Source organism: Rhamphochromis longiceps, linkage group LG7 (assembly GCF_057381845.1).
Source record: "Rhamphochromis longiceps isolate RC_006_pf linkage group LG7, R_longiceps_female_GT1.1, whole genome shotgun sequence".
NCBI lineage: Eukaryota > Metazoa > Chordata > Actinopteri > Cichliformes > Cichlidae > Rhamphochromis > Rhamphochromis longiceps.
Window position 1 is genome coordinate 37,352,807 of NC_140563.1, and position 16,653 is coordinate 37,369,459.

The 16,653-nt window shown below is 39.2% G+C and overlaps 1 protein-coding gene across 2 annotated transcripts in view; it reads right to left on the minus strand.

The window, feature by feature from the left end:
* The window catches only part of rxraa (retinoid X receptor, alpha a), a 115,456-nt gene that overhangs the window by 84,861 nt on the left and 13,942 nt on the right, over nucleotides 1-16,653 (minus strand). For both annotated transcript variants that reach the window (XM_085413560.1, XM_085413561.1), the window contains exon 2: nucleotides 1,746-1,859. In XM_085413560.1, coding sequence (XP_085269686.1) covers nucleotides 1,746-1,859 — 114 coding nt within the window. The remainder of the gene's footprint in view (nucleotides 1-1,745; nucleotides 1,860-16,653) is intronic.

The following is a 16,653-nucleotide window of genomic DNA, read 5'->3' on the forward strand; positions in this document are numbered from 1 at the left end:
AGTCACAGTGACCTTGACCTTTAACCACCAAATTCAAACCCGTTTACCTTTTAGCACATGGTGTACGTTTATGCCAGGTGTAATGAAATTCTCTCCATGGCGTTCGTGGTTTGCACAAGAGTGTGACAGACATGAGGTGACAGTGACCTTGACTGCTTATGAGGAAAATCTAAGCATTCCCTCAAGAGTTAAAGTGACTGTTTGTTCTAAATTGCATGGCATCATTTAAGAAATACAATAATATGAGAATAGCATGCAGATGGACAACAAAACCCACAAAGCTTAGGTCACAATTTGCACAAGCATTGAGGTATAAATCTTGTATACAACATGAACAATATTATTCCATTCAAAATTTCCCGTCTTTTGAGCCCTTTCAGTGTTTCAAGGATAACAATGCGTCTCATTCTCAAGGGAAAACGTTTACTGCAGTAACAACTACAACAAGACAAAGAAATGAATAAAATTAGTGTAATCTTATTATTAAATTGGATTGCATCTTTTCTTCTTTTGGATCACTGTCAGATTTAATAAGACAATTTAAAATGTGGAAAGTCCTAAAGGCAATTTTGATGCAGACTTGAAAGAAACATGCATGGATACTATCTTTGGTTATCACGCACAGATTGTACAACAAGACTGATCAGATTTTGTAGTTAAGCAAAACTTATGATTCAAAGCCTTGAACTTTTTGTTTCGAATTGTGTTGGTAATCCTTAAAAAGGAAAAAAAACCCACAAATTTACTGATTATAGAACTATTTGAGTTTTTGGACATGAGGTGTTTTCCCTAGCTTTGAAAACGTATCAACAGTTCTCGAATGTTTAATAAGATTTACTCGTTATTTTTTAAATCCAATATACCACCTCAATAAATGAATTCCTCAGATGCATCTGAGAGCACTTAATAAGAAAAAAAGGGGGGGGATCAAACAAAACAAGAAAGAATTATGATTAATTTGCAGTTCAGTGCAAAATGAAACAAAATAATCAAAACTCTGAGCTAATTTGTTTCTAAAAGGAAACGGATTTCTTTCAGAAAATGTTTGTATTCTCCAACAACAGAAGGCTAAAAAAATAAAGGTTTTTGCTTAGGAAAATTGTTTCAGAACTAATAAAAAATTTTTAGATTTCGATTTTAGAACACTTCTACTTTGTGCAGAAGAATCAAACAGATGTTCTCAGAGGTTGTTTGTTTTTTTATAGTGTATGTTGAAGTGACTTTGTCCTAGCACACAAGTCATGCTCTCATCACAAGGCAGGCAGCTCAGCTGGTAACAGCACTGATAATGCTGAATGAGGGAGCCTCAGGGATGGAATGATAAATGTATCAGCATTAACCACATGTTCTGCACAGTTTGGACCCCTATTCATTAGCCACATACCAGACAGTTCAGTTCAGAATACCCACTGATGTCAGCCTCTGCTTGTCTGAGAGGGCCGACTGAGATGGTGGGAGGAAGGGGGCCATTCTCAGAGCACCTCTGTTAACTTGTCCATCATTGGGGCTCCACATGCAAAGACACCATTAATCATAAAAACCAGACGGAACACTGCCTCCTGAAAGGGTCCCCGAGCCACACCTCAAACCAGAGGTTGTGAGGCGTATACATGTATGTGCATCAGGTTTGGAGATGACTTCTTACCTGTTAGATTGCACAGTGTATTCCCTCATATTTTCCCCAAGATCAAACAAAAGAACAAAGCAACATAGTATCAACAAGAAGTTTAACAAGTTGGTGTTACCTGAGGATAGACGGCGGTCATGGAGGGGGCACACACCACTAAAACAGGAACAAGCGTCACCTGAGCGACCTCGCTGCATCGGAGGAGCTAGAGAGCACTGGGGCTTCAAGAACCCTGTAATGAAAGAAATACAGAGAAATTAAACACAAAAGACAGGAGGAATATGGAGAAGATGATAAAGCAGATTAAACTTTGACATTACAGTGATTGGGCCACCATCAGCACCAGCATACTGTTCAAAATGTATAGCTTTGTCACCTCTTGGCCAGGACTCCCTTGAAAAAGAGGTTTTTAAGCTCAATGGGACTTTTCCTGGTTAAATAAAGGTTACTAATAATAAAATTTGTAATCAGGTGTACATCACCCTAAACACCTCTCTTGTGGCACTGAGCCAGCTCACTGCCCATGAGTTTTGTATGTCTGTATCCAGCCTTGAAGGCTCCACAGAGTGGACAGAACCTGCAGAGCGCTGGCTAGGGCTGGTTTGTGGAAAGGCAAAAGGCTTTTGGGCACAGCACTAAGGTTAGTAGCTCTGTGTGGTCAACATGCCAGAGTAAGTTGGGGTGCCTGAAGGGGATGGAGGAGGCCGTCATACTGTCTGTCTCAGGGGTCGCAGTGGTCATTTTCAATAGGGAAGCCATTATCTGGCACAATAAGGCAACTGAGGATGCTGTATGCCCTCCAGGCAAGTGCTCACAAGTCACTGACATCATCCAGCAAAGAAAAGCTCAACAAACAAATCTAGATTGTTCAAAACAGCAATGTTTGGAGAAATCTGTCCTGAATTATAGAACCCTAATACTATCCCAAAGTCCTCAATTTGATGAACTTAAAACAAAATAGAGAAGAATACAGGAGGTTCATGATGGAGCTTAAAGAACTACAAATCTATTAATATCAAATTACAAAAATGTCCCAGACTGAGTAGCACTAACCTTTATGATTGATGATGATACCATTTTTTATTATTTCTTATAAATGGACTGAAAGTGGAATATGAGTGGTATTTTGCATCACCTACAACGCAGCCAAAAGGAAAACCTGTGTGTGCAGAGAAGCAGTCGCTCCATCTTTATTGACAGGGTAGCTCAAGCAGATCTTATTGGCATTAGAGGACCTCTGCAAATCCAAACTTTATTCACTCCTTAGGAGGACTTTTGGATTTTCTGCAAACATCAAGAGCAGCAAGCGGAAGAGCCCTCCCCATCGCTGTTGTCTGAGCCCAATAAAGCTCCTTTATTACCACCATGAAAAACATGTCACTCCAGATGAGCTCAGAGAATGACATTTAAAACAGGCAAAGAGATATTGAATTAGTTCCCCATGATAAGCTGTCTGAGATGCTGATATTTATTTTTCCTGCTTTTAAGGGTGTACCATGTGGAAGTGCATGTGCAATCATATGGACATGTGAGCAGGTGGGGCTTTCTTATTCGACACATTCATTAGTATTACAGATGATTCAGGGACTGGCAAGATAATTCAAGTCTGGATCAGTCAGAGCAAAGAGACAGACTGAGGTCATCTTGAATATCACAAATTAAATAAAACAGGCAAAGAGGAACACATGAAACTAAAATAAAGCCTGTTTATTCTCGTGTCACGCATATCACTTATTTCACTGTTTAATGAGCATCATATCATTGTCATCAGATGTTGGAAAATGTCATCTTAAAATAACAGCAAAGAGTCCCGAGCCCCGCTTTATGGGAACCATGAAGATTACAGGCATCTTGGATGAGGATCAATCAAATGTTTGCGATTCAGAAAACAATACCCTAACAGACTCTGTGTGTGTGTGTGTGTGTGTGTGTGTGTGTGTGTGTGTGTGTAAGTTCTGATTTGTAAGTGCGCTGTCAATTTAATGGGATTAGTCCAAACCACCACTCTTAGCTTGGAAGCCAAGTATGAGTTAAGATCATTTCAATATGATATACCAGATTATATATTTGTGCAAGCCATCTCATCACCACCCTAACACAGTGACTCAAATCACTTTTATGGCATTATTAATTACAGATAAGAATATTCTATTGTAGACTATGAAATAAATTAACATGACTTTTCTTTTCTTTCCAAGCTGAATAGAAGGACATCAAAATGAATCAACCACACCATTTTTTAACCAAACATACACACAAGAGTAGTTCTTCAGAAGGAACTGTGTCAGGACTCATGGAGAAGGAGAAGAAGGGTGCAAGAGAGGGGGAGGGAGTGAATCTCGGAACACAATAGTTCTGCCATACTCAACCATATTTTTCCCGTCTTTGCCAAATTAAGTTCTTCAAAAACACGACACACTCCCGGTTGAAGAAAGGGGCTGGAGGCCAAACAGTGACACATGGTATAGTGCTTCGAGTAATGTCACTAAACATTAAGGAATTTCCATATGAGCCCTACCTACCTCCCTACCTCCCAGTCAAGTTGCACTTTTCCAAAGTCAGGAGTAAACTAAGGAGACAGCAACACCCACCTCCCACAAAAAAAAAAAAAAAAAGCCTTACTCTGAAAGCAATCCACTGGAATAATGTTCCCACGAGACAAAGTAATGTTAAAGCAATCTGAAATTTCACTACAGAATAAGGAAGAGGTAAAGACAAAAGAGAGAAAAATTCGTTTGAAGCTGAAAATGATCTCAAAACCTCAATGTGTATTGTAAAAACACCTACCATATATCAAAAAAATGGTTTAAAAAAAAAAAAAGAAAAAAAAAGAAGGAAGAAAAACTAAGTTGGTTACGTTGCTGCTGATAAAAAACTTGAGTTTAAATCTCAAAAACATAATTAAAAGGAATGAATCATCAAATGTTTAGTTGGCAGCTGTAAAAATACTTCAAGAATGATACATTTGACAGGAATCCGTCTTTTTTTTTTTCTTTCTGTTGGCTCGATAAATCATTTTGAGTGAAGGGCTTTACATTTTAAACCCTGAAGGACTTGATGAAAGTGTACGACATGTATGTGCAGGTTCCGGACCTGCTGTTGTAAAAGGTAAGGTTGGTACATGTCTCGTCATTAAATCTTCTCCAGCACTGCATCATTATGCCTTAGTTCATATACTCAAGCAGGATCTTGATTACTAAAGTGTTTGATCTTGCACTTCATTTCTAAGCGGCAAGGATCTCATTGGCTTTAATAACTGCATGATCCAATCTTCCAGGGACAAGCTCAAAACCTTCCTTTAACAGCCAATCGGCATTATCCTTTCCAGCCATCATGGGGGATCAGGGCAATGTAAACACGCTGGGAGTTTCCTCATTAAAGACAGCCTGCTAATGAAATCCCATCCAGCATTTACAACCTTGTGCTAATGAAGGCAAGCCTTTGAGATGTTCTGCTAATGAAAGAAGGGCTTTTTATTGATATAAAGCTAATAAAAGAAAGGCTTAATGACAAGGTTCTAATGAAACAAAGGTGTGTAAATGTGTGGCGTTATAACAAAACCCACTGATAAGGTGAAATCTGCAGCATTTTCATTTAAGCACATTTTTTATTTACTGCAGATAAACAAATGACTAGGTCTCCAGAATTTACAAGACCTCACAAACTGGGGCCTGTTGAAGAAAATGCATTCAAGCATTTATGAGTTTAAGGGTTCCTAGCTGAATTCTCCTGAAGAGTAAGGATTGTTCATGTCCTACAGTATGTTGCCAGGGTGAACAAGCCCAAGGTCAAAGTTCATTGGCCCGCTAATGCATCTCCAAGGTGCAATAAAAAAGCCCTTCCTTTATGGGACTTCAGGGGCTAAGATCCTGATAGAGTGCTTGGAAGGATGGGACAGCGGGGGCCATCAACCGTTACTGTTACCATCATGACTGGCACCTTCGGCTGAAGGAGGCCTCAAACCTCCATGGACAGAAGGAGATTTCAACTGCTCAATTGTGTTTGCCGACATGTACTTGAGATATGTATTTTACTGAATTCTCTGTGTATAAAATAGCATACAATTACACTGATATGCTGTTCCAAGTCCTTCTGTTTTTTTTGTTTGTCTTACATCGGTTTATTGATTTTTAAAAATCCCCATTTTTAAGCCCCACCTTAAGCTAATTTTTTTTTTTTTTTCTGTGCTCATGATATAAATGTATTTTTTTTTAATTTATTAATTAATCATGAAATTAATTGGCCCGGTCTTATGTTAGCACTATGTCAGAGGTTACTGTAACACACTGTGTTTATATTTTAAATGACACACATCAAGCGTAGCTATTTACTTTCATCTGATTTCCATCATCCACCTACATCGCCTCCTTATGCCTGTAGTTACCATTCAATAAAACAAATCCTGTGTACAGACGCAAATCTTTTTTCCCCCCCATCTGTTTAGATATATAAGATGCAGGATCCATCCACTGATAATCAAACATTTCTTGAGTGAAGCATTTCTCTCAGAAATGACAGGAATGCTGCCCTTATTTGTTGATCATCAGCCTGTCCCTGCGTGTATTTGCTTCATCAGCAAACTGTCTTCCCTCCCACTAGATGAAATCTATTTTGAAGAAGGAAGCCGTGCAAAAACATGTCATTAAACTTGCATTTATCTCAGCCAGAGCAAAGTCTGGGCAGATCTATTACGACAACAAAGCCAAAAAAAAAAAAAAAAAAAAATCAATGATCTCTAGAAGCCATACCTACTTGCTGATAATAGCAGGATGCTTGTTCAAAAAATAGCTATGACATATTTTACAAACTTGGAAATAATGCACTTGTTGTTTTTACATGCCTCTCTGGAATGATTACACGCCCTCATTCAGTTTCAGAAACACTACCTCTGGGCTAAAATTTCACCTTAGCTTCGACCACGTTAGACAGGTGTTAAACTTTCCACATTCGTGAGTATGCAAGCGCCCATTTGGGTCCAAGTGGGTACATTTTAGTGAATGCAGGCTTCTGAGCAGACCTGTCTAACCGTCTGGTGACTGAACAGGCACTATACATGCACCTTTTTAGCAGGACCTCAAGTGGACTTGGGGAGAAAAAACATATAAGAGGAATTCCTACTTCCCTGGAATATAATCCCCCTGTTAGTGAAACCTCAGGGGTCCCTGAGTATCCAAACCAGACAGAGGTCAGTGAAAGACCTTATCACACACTTGTAGGATTTGCAGGCCTCTGCTATGTATTTAATTTCTAGCCTAAAACAATAAGTTCCTTTTATCAGTGCTGATTTGGCTTATAAGCAGAGAAACTGAAATCTAAATCAAAAATTTGCAGATTCTGTAGGTTAATGACTTGCTCTTCCTTCCGATTATGAGGCTTATTTTAGTCACAATGAACGGTTAAGAAAAAAATCTGCTGACACAGACCTGTGAAGACCTTGGCAGGAAGACATAATTTTCAGGTTCAGCCACAACAAGCCTAGATTATTTGTAGCAAAACTACCTTTGGAAGGAAGTTTATTAATCATAACTGAAAAACAACAACAACAACAACAAAGAAAAGAAAAAACTGCGACTAAAATCTGCAACACCTTTTTTTTTTTTTTACTTTTAAGTTGTGAGTCACAAAACCAACTGCTGCTGAGGTCTGGACTGGCAATAAAAAAAGTTAACTGGACAGCTTTATTGAATGACTTATTAAGCGACTGTGTTTTGTGAGACCTAAACTGAGGTGCTTTTGAAATGAACAAGAGCACCTTTCTGTAACGGTTCTTAAAAAAAAACAAAAAAAAAAAACAACATGCCTTCCTACTTTGTCTGAAACTGAGTCTGCACTTTCACACAGTCAGGATAATGAAGCTGCCCTGGTGTCACATTCGAAGCTGCAAAGCCTCTATAGAAAAGGTAGAACTGACATGAATGACCTTTTTTAAAACAGTAACATTAGGGCTGTTATTGAGAAGCCTGTCTGTCTATAACCTATAGCCTTTTTCTAGTTTTGATAACTTTTGTTCTCTAAATATAATTGACGGAAAAAACTTTTGCTTAATCAATAGAGAAAGGTAAATATACAGGTAATTGCATTAGTTGGTATTGGAATGTTAAGCAACAAAACCAAAAGCAATAACTGACATATCTATTTGTCCTTTCATTTATACATAATTTGGGTACAAGTAATCAAACCCACCACCTCCATCAATACAAGCTGTTGGATTGATTGTTGTTCTCAATATATGCCATACTTTCCTTCCATAAACTTTAATGTTCTGACACAAGAGTTGTGTGACAATTCAACGCAAATGACAGATGGAAGTGTTTAGGCATAGCCTCCATTTCACCTGACCACTCAGTAGGGTTTCTAACCAGTTACCACCAGTCCAACAGCTGCTGGTTGCCAGTACATTTGCAGAGGAGTGTGCACTACAATCTACACCACCTTGTTGGCTCTTAAATGTGTTGGACTAGAACACTTTTGCTTTTTTACTTCCATATCGACCTTATAATCACAAGGCATGACATTTGCTAGTCATGCTGATAAGAATGTGCATCACTGTCTGCACATAACTCTCAACCAGAGCTCAACACAACAAGCAGCAACTCTGCTTTATGTTTCTTTACTTGTTGCGTTGAATTCTGCAGGACTAAAGTTTGCAGAAAGACCCAAAATAAAAGCCATGCATTGTTTGCCAATATATTTATAGAATGACTCAAACTTAACTGAAAGCTTCCAACAGGCAGGCATGTGCAATTTTCTTTTTCTTTTCTTTCCTTCTTTTATTTTTGCATAAAACATCCCAAAGCAGTAGTGTTTAGCAGAGAGGACACAAATGCAGCAGTTCATGTTCACATCTAAGAGTTCTAGGTTTCACTTAGTGTGATGTGATGAAGCCAGCAGAAGGCCTCTGATGAGCGGACAGACAGAGGCAGGAAGAAAAACTAAGAGTGTGGTAAATGAGGTTAGAGGGGAAGGGGGGGGGGGGGGGGGGGGGGGTTCAAAGGCTACTTGTGTACGTCAGAACCTTTCTCCAGGGCAAATAGGGGAACAAGGGTCTCACTGCCGCCCAGCAGCCAGAGTAGCTCCTTGGGCAAACGACTCTAATCAAATTTGTGTGATTGGACTCAAAAAAAGCTGTAAGGGTAAAAGAGGCTCCTTTCACGCAGGAAGGACACAAGGAAGCATTTAAAAATCTACTATCCCTCTGCTGATCTTTACAGTAGCCGTTCACATGACGGACTATCTGCCCACACCAGCAGCCCTTGGCAAAGCACACACTGGCCCTTTCTCAGCTGTGAAATATTAGCACCAGAAAGGGAAAGATAAAACTTTGTTTTATGTGCTTCCTCTAATGGATCATGGGTGGAAATTCAGGCCATACTTTGCAGTATTCACCCTGCTCTGCACGGCTTCAGTGTAGCATCAAAAGTGCTATTTTTAGCTGTGATTAATAGTTGCAATTGGACACGGTTCTGGCCTAAGTTCAGGGCCTCGATTTTATTTTTCCTTATCATAGTTGACATTTTAGAGTGATCAAAGAAAATTATGTTAGAAAGTAATGTAAAAAAATGGCTGAAATTATTCAGATTTTTGTATAAAAAAAATTGAAAAAAGAAGCAGTTCATGGTAATAAAATCGATGAGTGGTAAAGGCTGAACCTGTGGGAGCGGACACAAGCTATGTCCGAAGAAGATGTCGTGAGGCATCGCATTGTGGATTGCATTTAAGGTTTATCATTGAGGCCAACAAATACGATTCTTCAGGTTTAATTTGGACAAGTAAATGTGTGTGTCAAGGCACACTGGTACAAATGTTGTTTAAGTTGATGAGAACTGTTTTAGTGGTACCCATATGCATTCAAAAGGTGAAATTCTCTCCACTTTAAAAGGTGTAAGGAAACAGTTTTGTTTATGAAAGAAAGAACGGTTAGAACTTAAGGGACCTGGTGTTTTATTTTGAAAATCTTTATCCCATGCACTAATTTTTACATTGGTTAATTGCATTTTAGTTCATTTCATACAAAAGAGTGACTCTCCTTCATGTTATTTTTTTCCCTTCAGAAATAAATAACTGTTGAGATACATTTTTTGCATAAAATACAGATTAATTTAATCAGAAGGTATTGGTATAAATTAGTAATACAACAAACTCAAGCCCAGTTTCATTTTATGATACACTCTAGCTTTTATCATAGTTATGTGGGACCTGGGTTACAATGGTACACAGATGAACATTCTGCAGGGAAAATCTAACGCACCAACAGCTGAACAGAGATGCTCTCTGGCAAAATGAAGGTGTGGTACTGTGTAGCGACCTGTGCCCCACTCACTGTCTGCCTGAGTCTTAGCGGAAGGTCCCAGAACACGCTTCCTGTTAGCTTGCTAAATTGTCTCCACACGCCCACGCTTCCATCTCTACAGGAGCACACAGTCTCCCATTAACCACCTCCTGTTGCCTCAGCCTAGTACATCTTCAACCCACATGCCGAGGATGTAAACATGTACAAACAACGATGGTCAAAACAGAAGGAAGGACCTGTGCTGCCACAGACGTCATCTATTCTTCTCTTCTGAACAATATGTTTTATAACTCTGACCCAGATTCAACAATCAAGCTTTACGCTTGCTTAAGTCAAGACTTACATTAGCATTTTCTCATTCTCCGTTATTGGTACTTCCAGTCTCATTTGAGCTGACACAGTCAAATTCTAACCAACTCAACAACAGCGAAAAGTTTAGTGTTTTCATGTTGGCTAGAAGAAGCTTTTACTTCTGAAATTACTGATAATAGAGGTTACGCGTGGAATGCTTCACAAGACTGTGTAAAAAGCCTTTAACAATCCAGAAATTATTATTTTCAATTTTTACCAACCTACAACCAAAAGATTGTACAACGTCCTCACATTTTTTCTTAATCATCAGTGAAATAATTTGCTATAAAAGCATTTTTAAAAAAACAAACAAACAAACACGCACACAAGGTAATTTGGAGGTTTTTAGACCCTCATGAATAAGTACATCAGTTTAAAAAATAAGTTATAGCAACATTTCATAAATACTTCAATAACAAAAAAATACATACATATGTTGAGAAACTGAGTCTCCTATGTGAAATACATTAATGTGAAGTAGTACATAATTCAAAACTTGAAACAAAAACATCTGGTGCTCCAGCTGCTCTGCATGGGTGTGGACCAAAAACCAGCATAACAATAAAAAAAACCAGTGAAATTCATAATACAGTAGAATAAGAATTACACAAGGCAGACCACTTGCAAGACAGTTTCAAAGACAAGGATAAAGTGCACTCTTTGTCTAAAATGCTTCTTTACGTTGGAGCCATTAAATATGAATGGAAAATTATAAAACCAGCAATACTGATTCCAGATTTTTTGACAGGAAAGCTCCATTAGGGTCAGATGACTCCAGATTGAAAAACAAAAACAAAAACAAAACAAAAAACACTTGCATAATCCTGTCCAGGCTTTCAATTCAACATGAAATCAGTTCTAAAATATACACTTCTCATTCAGTATCAATATTTCAGAAAGACCCAAGCTGGACTTAGAAAGAATTGGACAGGAAGAGAGTGCTTATGGAGAAAAGTCAAGTTTTGGAATGAAGAGTTTGGGCCAAAATAACCAGTGGAGACAACGGGGCTCTCTCCAGTATAAGCCTTCATGCATCAGGTCCGATATTATGGACATACCTTAAGTGTGCTGAACCTTAGGGAAACGCAAAAATGCACATATACTGGAATTACCAGAAAACTCATAGCAAATCATAGTTCTTCATTCATGCATACATTTTATATGTAAATATATAATTTATAAGTATATAATAGAGTCTGTGCTCATATATGAACAGTTATAAAAACTTTGGAAAGTCTTAATGAAACTGATTTTCCACCAAAGGTTTAAGTAATCCTCTGATCTTTACCAAATACCTGGAAAGGTTCAGTTTTCCAGGAAAGCTCTGGCTAAAGATCTCAACTTGCTCTTTGGATCTTTACACGTGTAAAAACTTGTGAAATACTATGAGGAACCCAACCTTGCTGAGTCTTTTGGTTCAGCAGTCAAATGCTTACTCTCAACTGCAAACAGGTTCATCTTAATGACTTTTATTACATTTTATAGAAAAATATTACATTCATGCCACAAGCACCACAACTGCATGCGATTCATAATTTTTTCTGTGCTTCATCTCTAATTCTAGACGTCATTTCAGACTTGGTAGGTCAACCCACTGATTGCACTCCTTTGCTTGTAGATCTCAGCTGACATTAGTGGAGTGTATCCTGGATAGGTCGTGAGGCCATTGCAGGGCTAACAGAACGAGACAGACCACCAAGCACACGCTAAACCTATTGGCAATTTAGAATCACTAATTAACTCACCATGCATGTCTTTAGACTTTGGAAGGAAGCTGGAGCACATGGGGAATATCCATGCATTCAGTGACATGTAAAGTGTGTAGTGCTCCATGAGTGAGTAAATGGGTTGGAGTATTATTCCAAAGCCTGAGTGATCTCTCATGCTCTTCAGGAACAGATGCATGCCACACATTCCAAGAGGCAACCAAATCATTCCAGTTGAGGATATGCCAAGCTGGCTGGAATTACGCTTTCATCCAGATAAGTGTCAGTTTATCCATCTATCATATCCTCCAATCTAAATGGTATTGTTTGAAAAGTAATAAAAACACCACCCCTTTCCTTTTTCTCTTGAAAAGCTTCTGACAGCAATGTTTAGCTTAGCACAGGTAAAACTGACAACACGCACAAAATGTCTACAAATGAATAAGAAAACAAACCTCAATTTGCATGCACGTGCATGACAATCAAATGGAGAACAAGCTTATTGATACTGTTTAAGGGCAGATGGAAGTGTACAGTTCAACTTAGCTTTTACAGAGAAAAAGGAGAAAACATGGAGAAAAGTGTGTTTCCAACACACCTGTAGTGTCAAAGTTAAATGAAAAAGAAAAAAAACTGTTGGTAAAAACTCTAGTAGGCTGTCAAGGACAAGTCATAAATTCAGTAATAACTCTAAGTTGGCGTCACATCTTTTATATGAGAAATGTCTCATTTTTTGAAGTTGGTTTGTTTTAAGTCCATAATCAAGGACAAAGTTGTCAGCTACATTGTTACAAGATATTAACACATCATAAGGAAAAGACAAGTCACTGGATCAGTCATGTAAAGGAGCAGTTGCCAACACGTGGATGGACCACGAGTTGGGAGATAAAATGAGAAAGAAGAGGCAAAAACAAGTGAAAAACAGACAGTGAAAAAACAATGGGAGAGCAAGTCAATGGAGAAAAGGAAAGTGAGAAAGAGAGAAAAAGGGGAGAGACAGCCAGTGGGAGGCATAGAGAACTAGGTCAAGTCACATGACTGGGATTGACTACAGGCAGGATTAAATATCCTACAGCATGTGGTCATTTACACAACAAATGTAGATTTCATTTTATAAATTATTTCTCTTCCATGGGGGAATGAGGCTCAGCATAGCAAGTGTGTAGCTACTCTGTATGCTGGTTGGAAGCGAGGCTTTTCAATGAGCACAAAAACAGAGCATTAAAGACTTGAGCGAGCCGTTCCCTCTGAGACAGGAAACAAAGCGAAAGCCTGCGATAGCATGAAAATGATCATAACAGGAGGGGACACGGTTCCAGCAGGAGATGGTTCCATTGTGACAGGCTAATGGCTGTAACATACACTGCCCATTATCCTGGGTAAATGCAAAGGACAGTGAAATGTTACAAAAACAAAGATGTCACGTATTTTAACCACTTACAGTGTGACAGCAAAAGTGTGCCAGCAAGCCTGAACACGAGGTCTTGAGGAATATATTGATTCATACTCATATTATCGAAAGGCTAAATGCAAAACACACCACATAAACAGCATGGTCCGTTCTAGTGGTGCCTGCATGTATGTGTGTGCAGAAGGAGGCACACCCACCGCTAGGGATGGGTACCGGTGTCCGGTGCCATGATGGCAGCGGTTCTGACATAAACGGTAGTAACCAGACTGAAAAGCAGCGCACATTTCGGTGCTTTATTTCGGTGCTTTTTTTTCCTGAGCTGTGATACACTTCTAGCCAATCATTTTACGTTTCCGAGGATAGTAGGCGGGGCCAGGTACGTACGTTCTTTTATGCAGAGCTACAGATTAAAAATGCCCAAGGCGAAGCGGTCAAAAGTCTGGCTGCACTTCACAGCAAAAGATGCAAACTCAGCAGCCTGCAACAAGTGCTTTAAGCTGATACTGTCAAAGGAGGTAACTCCTCAAATCCGATGAAACACCTGGCGACGCATAGCGTTTTTTTTTCCCCAAAAACCAAGAAATGCACTGTATTTGATAGCTTGCTGCGAGACCTCACACCGAGCGCATCTACTGCGGTGTGGTGCCTGTTATCGGACCCGGAGTTAGCAACATACCCAAAAACACGAAGAGGAGAGTCCTGGCCCCTAGCCCTGCCAGTGTAGCAGAAATGATGACGGATGATGATGGCAGCAGCAGCAGCCGTTCTTCTCTGCGTGAGTAATTTACGTTGAGTAGGCTAACCACGTTATTACATTAATGCATGTAAGGTGAACTAGCAAACATCATCATAGCTACATGCGGCTGTCTTCTTGTTTGATGGCAGATACTCCCTTCACCCTGGCCAAAAAGGCTAAAATGACCAAAGAAAAAGAGGGAAACAGCTGAACATGAGCGGTTTTTGGACAAAGTTTGTGTTTTTTCCATTGTTTATGCACTGCTTCCAGCCAAGAGTGATACCATATATGCCCTATAGCTGCAGAAAAGGCTAACATTGTTATCTTTTTACAAAAACCAAATCAAATCAAATCACTTTTATTGTCACATCACATGTGCAGGTACATTGGTACAGCACATGTGAGTGAAATTCTTGTGTGCGAGCTTCACAAGCAACAGAGTTGTGCAAAATACAATAATGTAAACAAGCAAAATACAAGAATGGCTACATCTGAAACTAATAAATATATGTACAATATATAATAGTATATGCATTTCTGGATGTGTATAGTAAATATTTTCCTACGTGTGTGTGTGTGTGTGTGTGTGTGTACACATATTTTACAAATTAAATAGAGTAAACAATAAATAAAATATATAAAATATACAGAGTGAGACATGTGCAAAACAGTGGCATTATTGTACAGTATGGAGTGCATAATGTTAAAGTTCCAGTAGTGAAGCTGAGGTGTCTATGACGTGTTCAGCAGTCTGATGGCCTGGTGAACCAGCTGAACATGAGAGGTTTTTGGACCAATTTTGTGTTCTCCATTCTTTAAGCACCGGTTTGAGCACCGTTTAAGCACCGGCACTGTTTCAAAAGTACCGATTTGGCACCGGTATCGGATAAAACCTAAACGATACCCATCCCTACCCACCGCAGGTCGGCACAACAGGAACCCGGTCCGGCTGCAGGTAGGGGCTGGCTGGGTCGAGGTAATTTAACTTTCAAAATAAGAGCAAAGTGATTGCCCACTAGCAAACCAATTGCAGATGCCACAAAAAAAGTAATAAAAGAAAATGTCAAAACTAGTCATAATCATAATATTTAAGAAGGTTAAGAAGTTAACAGTGGAAATAAAAATTGGTGAAATTTTCACTGACCAAAACAGCCTCCAAATTAAGCTTTTCAATAGTGATCTGGCATCATCATTACTCGGAGCTTGTCTGAATGCAATAGTATGAGTGAGACATTTATAGAGTAATGCAGGATGGCATGTCGCAAGATGCAAAATGTCACTAGTACCCCATCAACCCATCATTTCCACCACCATCCATCCACCCTACTCCACTGAGGAAACTGCAGCTGCCAATCAAGCACAGAACTGCAGGCTAAGCTGGCCATAAGCTCAGTCAATCCCCTGAAGCCCAGTATGTGGAATACCAATCATTCATTCACTGTGACTCTGTGGTCGGTTGAGAAGAGGAGATACACAGCGGAAACATAAGTGTGTGTGTGTGTATGTATACGTGTGGGTGGGTGTGAGAGAGAGAGAAAAAAGCTGGTCAATGGACTGAAATCTGTCACTTCCTGTCTAACAGGAGATTCTCCAGCAAATGAAAGCCAATCAATGTGATGTAATGTAACACCAGTATCCAGAACAACATGTGCCCCTTTGGCTCTGATCGGTTTGACCCTCAGGTTTTGAGGTCAGAGGCCCAGCGCTGTGCATTTTCTATCAGACCTACAACAACAGCAAATAAATGATTCATCTGTGACATATCTGACACAAATATTTGGGGAAGCAGAGGCTCAGGAGACAGAGAAAGACATTTCAGAAGGTTGGTGGTTTGATCCATCAGAGAGTGTGAATGTTAGAACTTCAAATTGAGTAGAAAAGTGCTTCATAAGCGCCAGCCCATTTAAATTCTCTTTCTAAATAAAGTGAAATGGTACAAAGTGTAATTATCTATTTTTAGATTTTGATAATTTCCAACAAATTAATGAGGAATTTAGCTTTGCTTAAGCCTCTTACACAAAAACTCACTAGTTGTAACAGGGATACTAGAATAGAAAATCAGAGTTTGTTTTTTTGCTTGAATTTTTTTTTAAATAAGACTGCAAGATATAATCTAATATTTTATTTTGACGTTGTTTATGTTTCCACAGCTCTGCACCTCACAGCGTGTACAGCCTTGGAATTTAAGGTTTATAACTAATTACTTACCCCAAATCTAAACAATCATTTGACTTGGTGTATATATTAGAGTCATTTATGATGTAAAAGTAAAACTCTCTGGTTAACCTTAAAAGAATTATTTGCAGTTTTACCGTGTGCGTGTTTTGTATGTGTGTTTAAGCACTGGCCCTAAGGTGCACAAAAAACGACATCAATAAGAACAAAGCCCTTTTTTGATAGCGTGGGGAGCTCCAGGTTAATAGGTGAGAGGCACCTTTCGGAAGCTACCTAAATGCCATGGATGACCTCACTCGCATGTCTACCTGCAGAAAGCACAAGATATGATGAGCCAGTGAAGCGCAAGACTGCTCC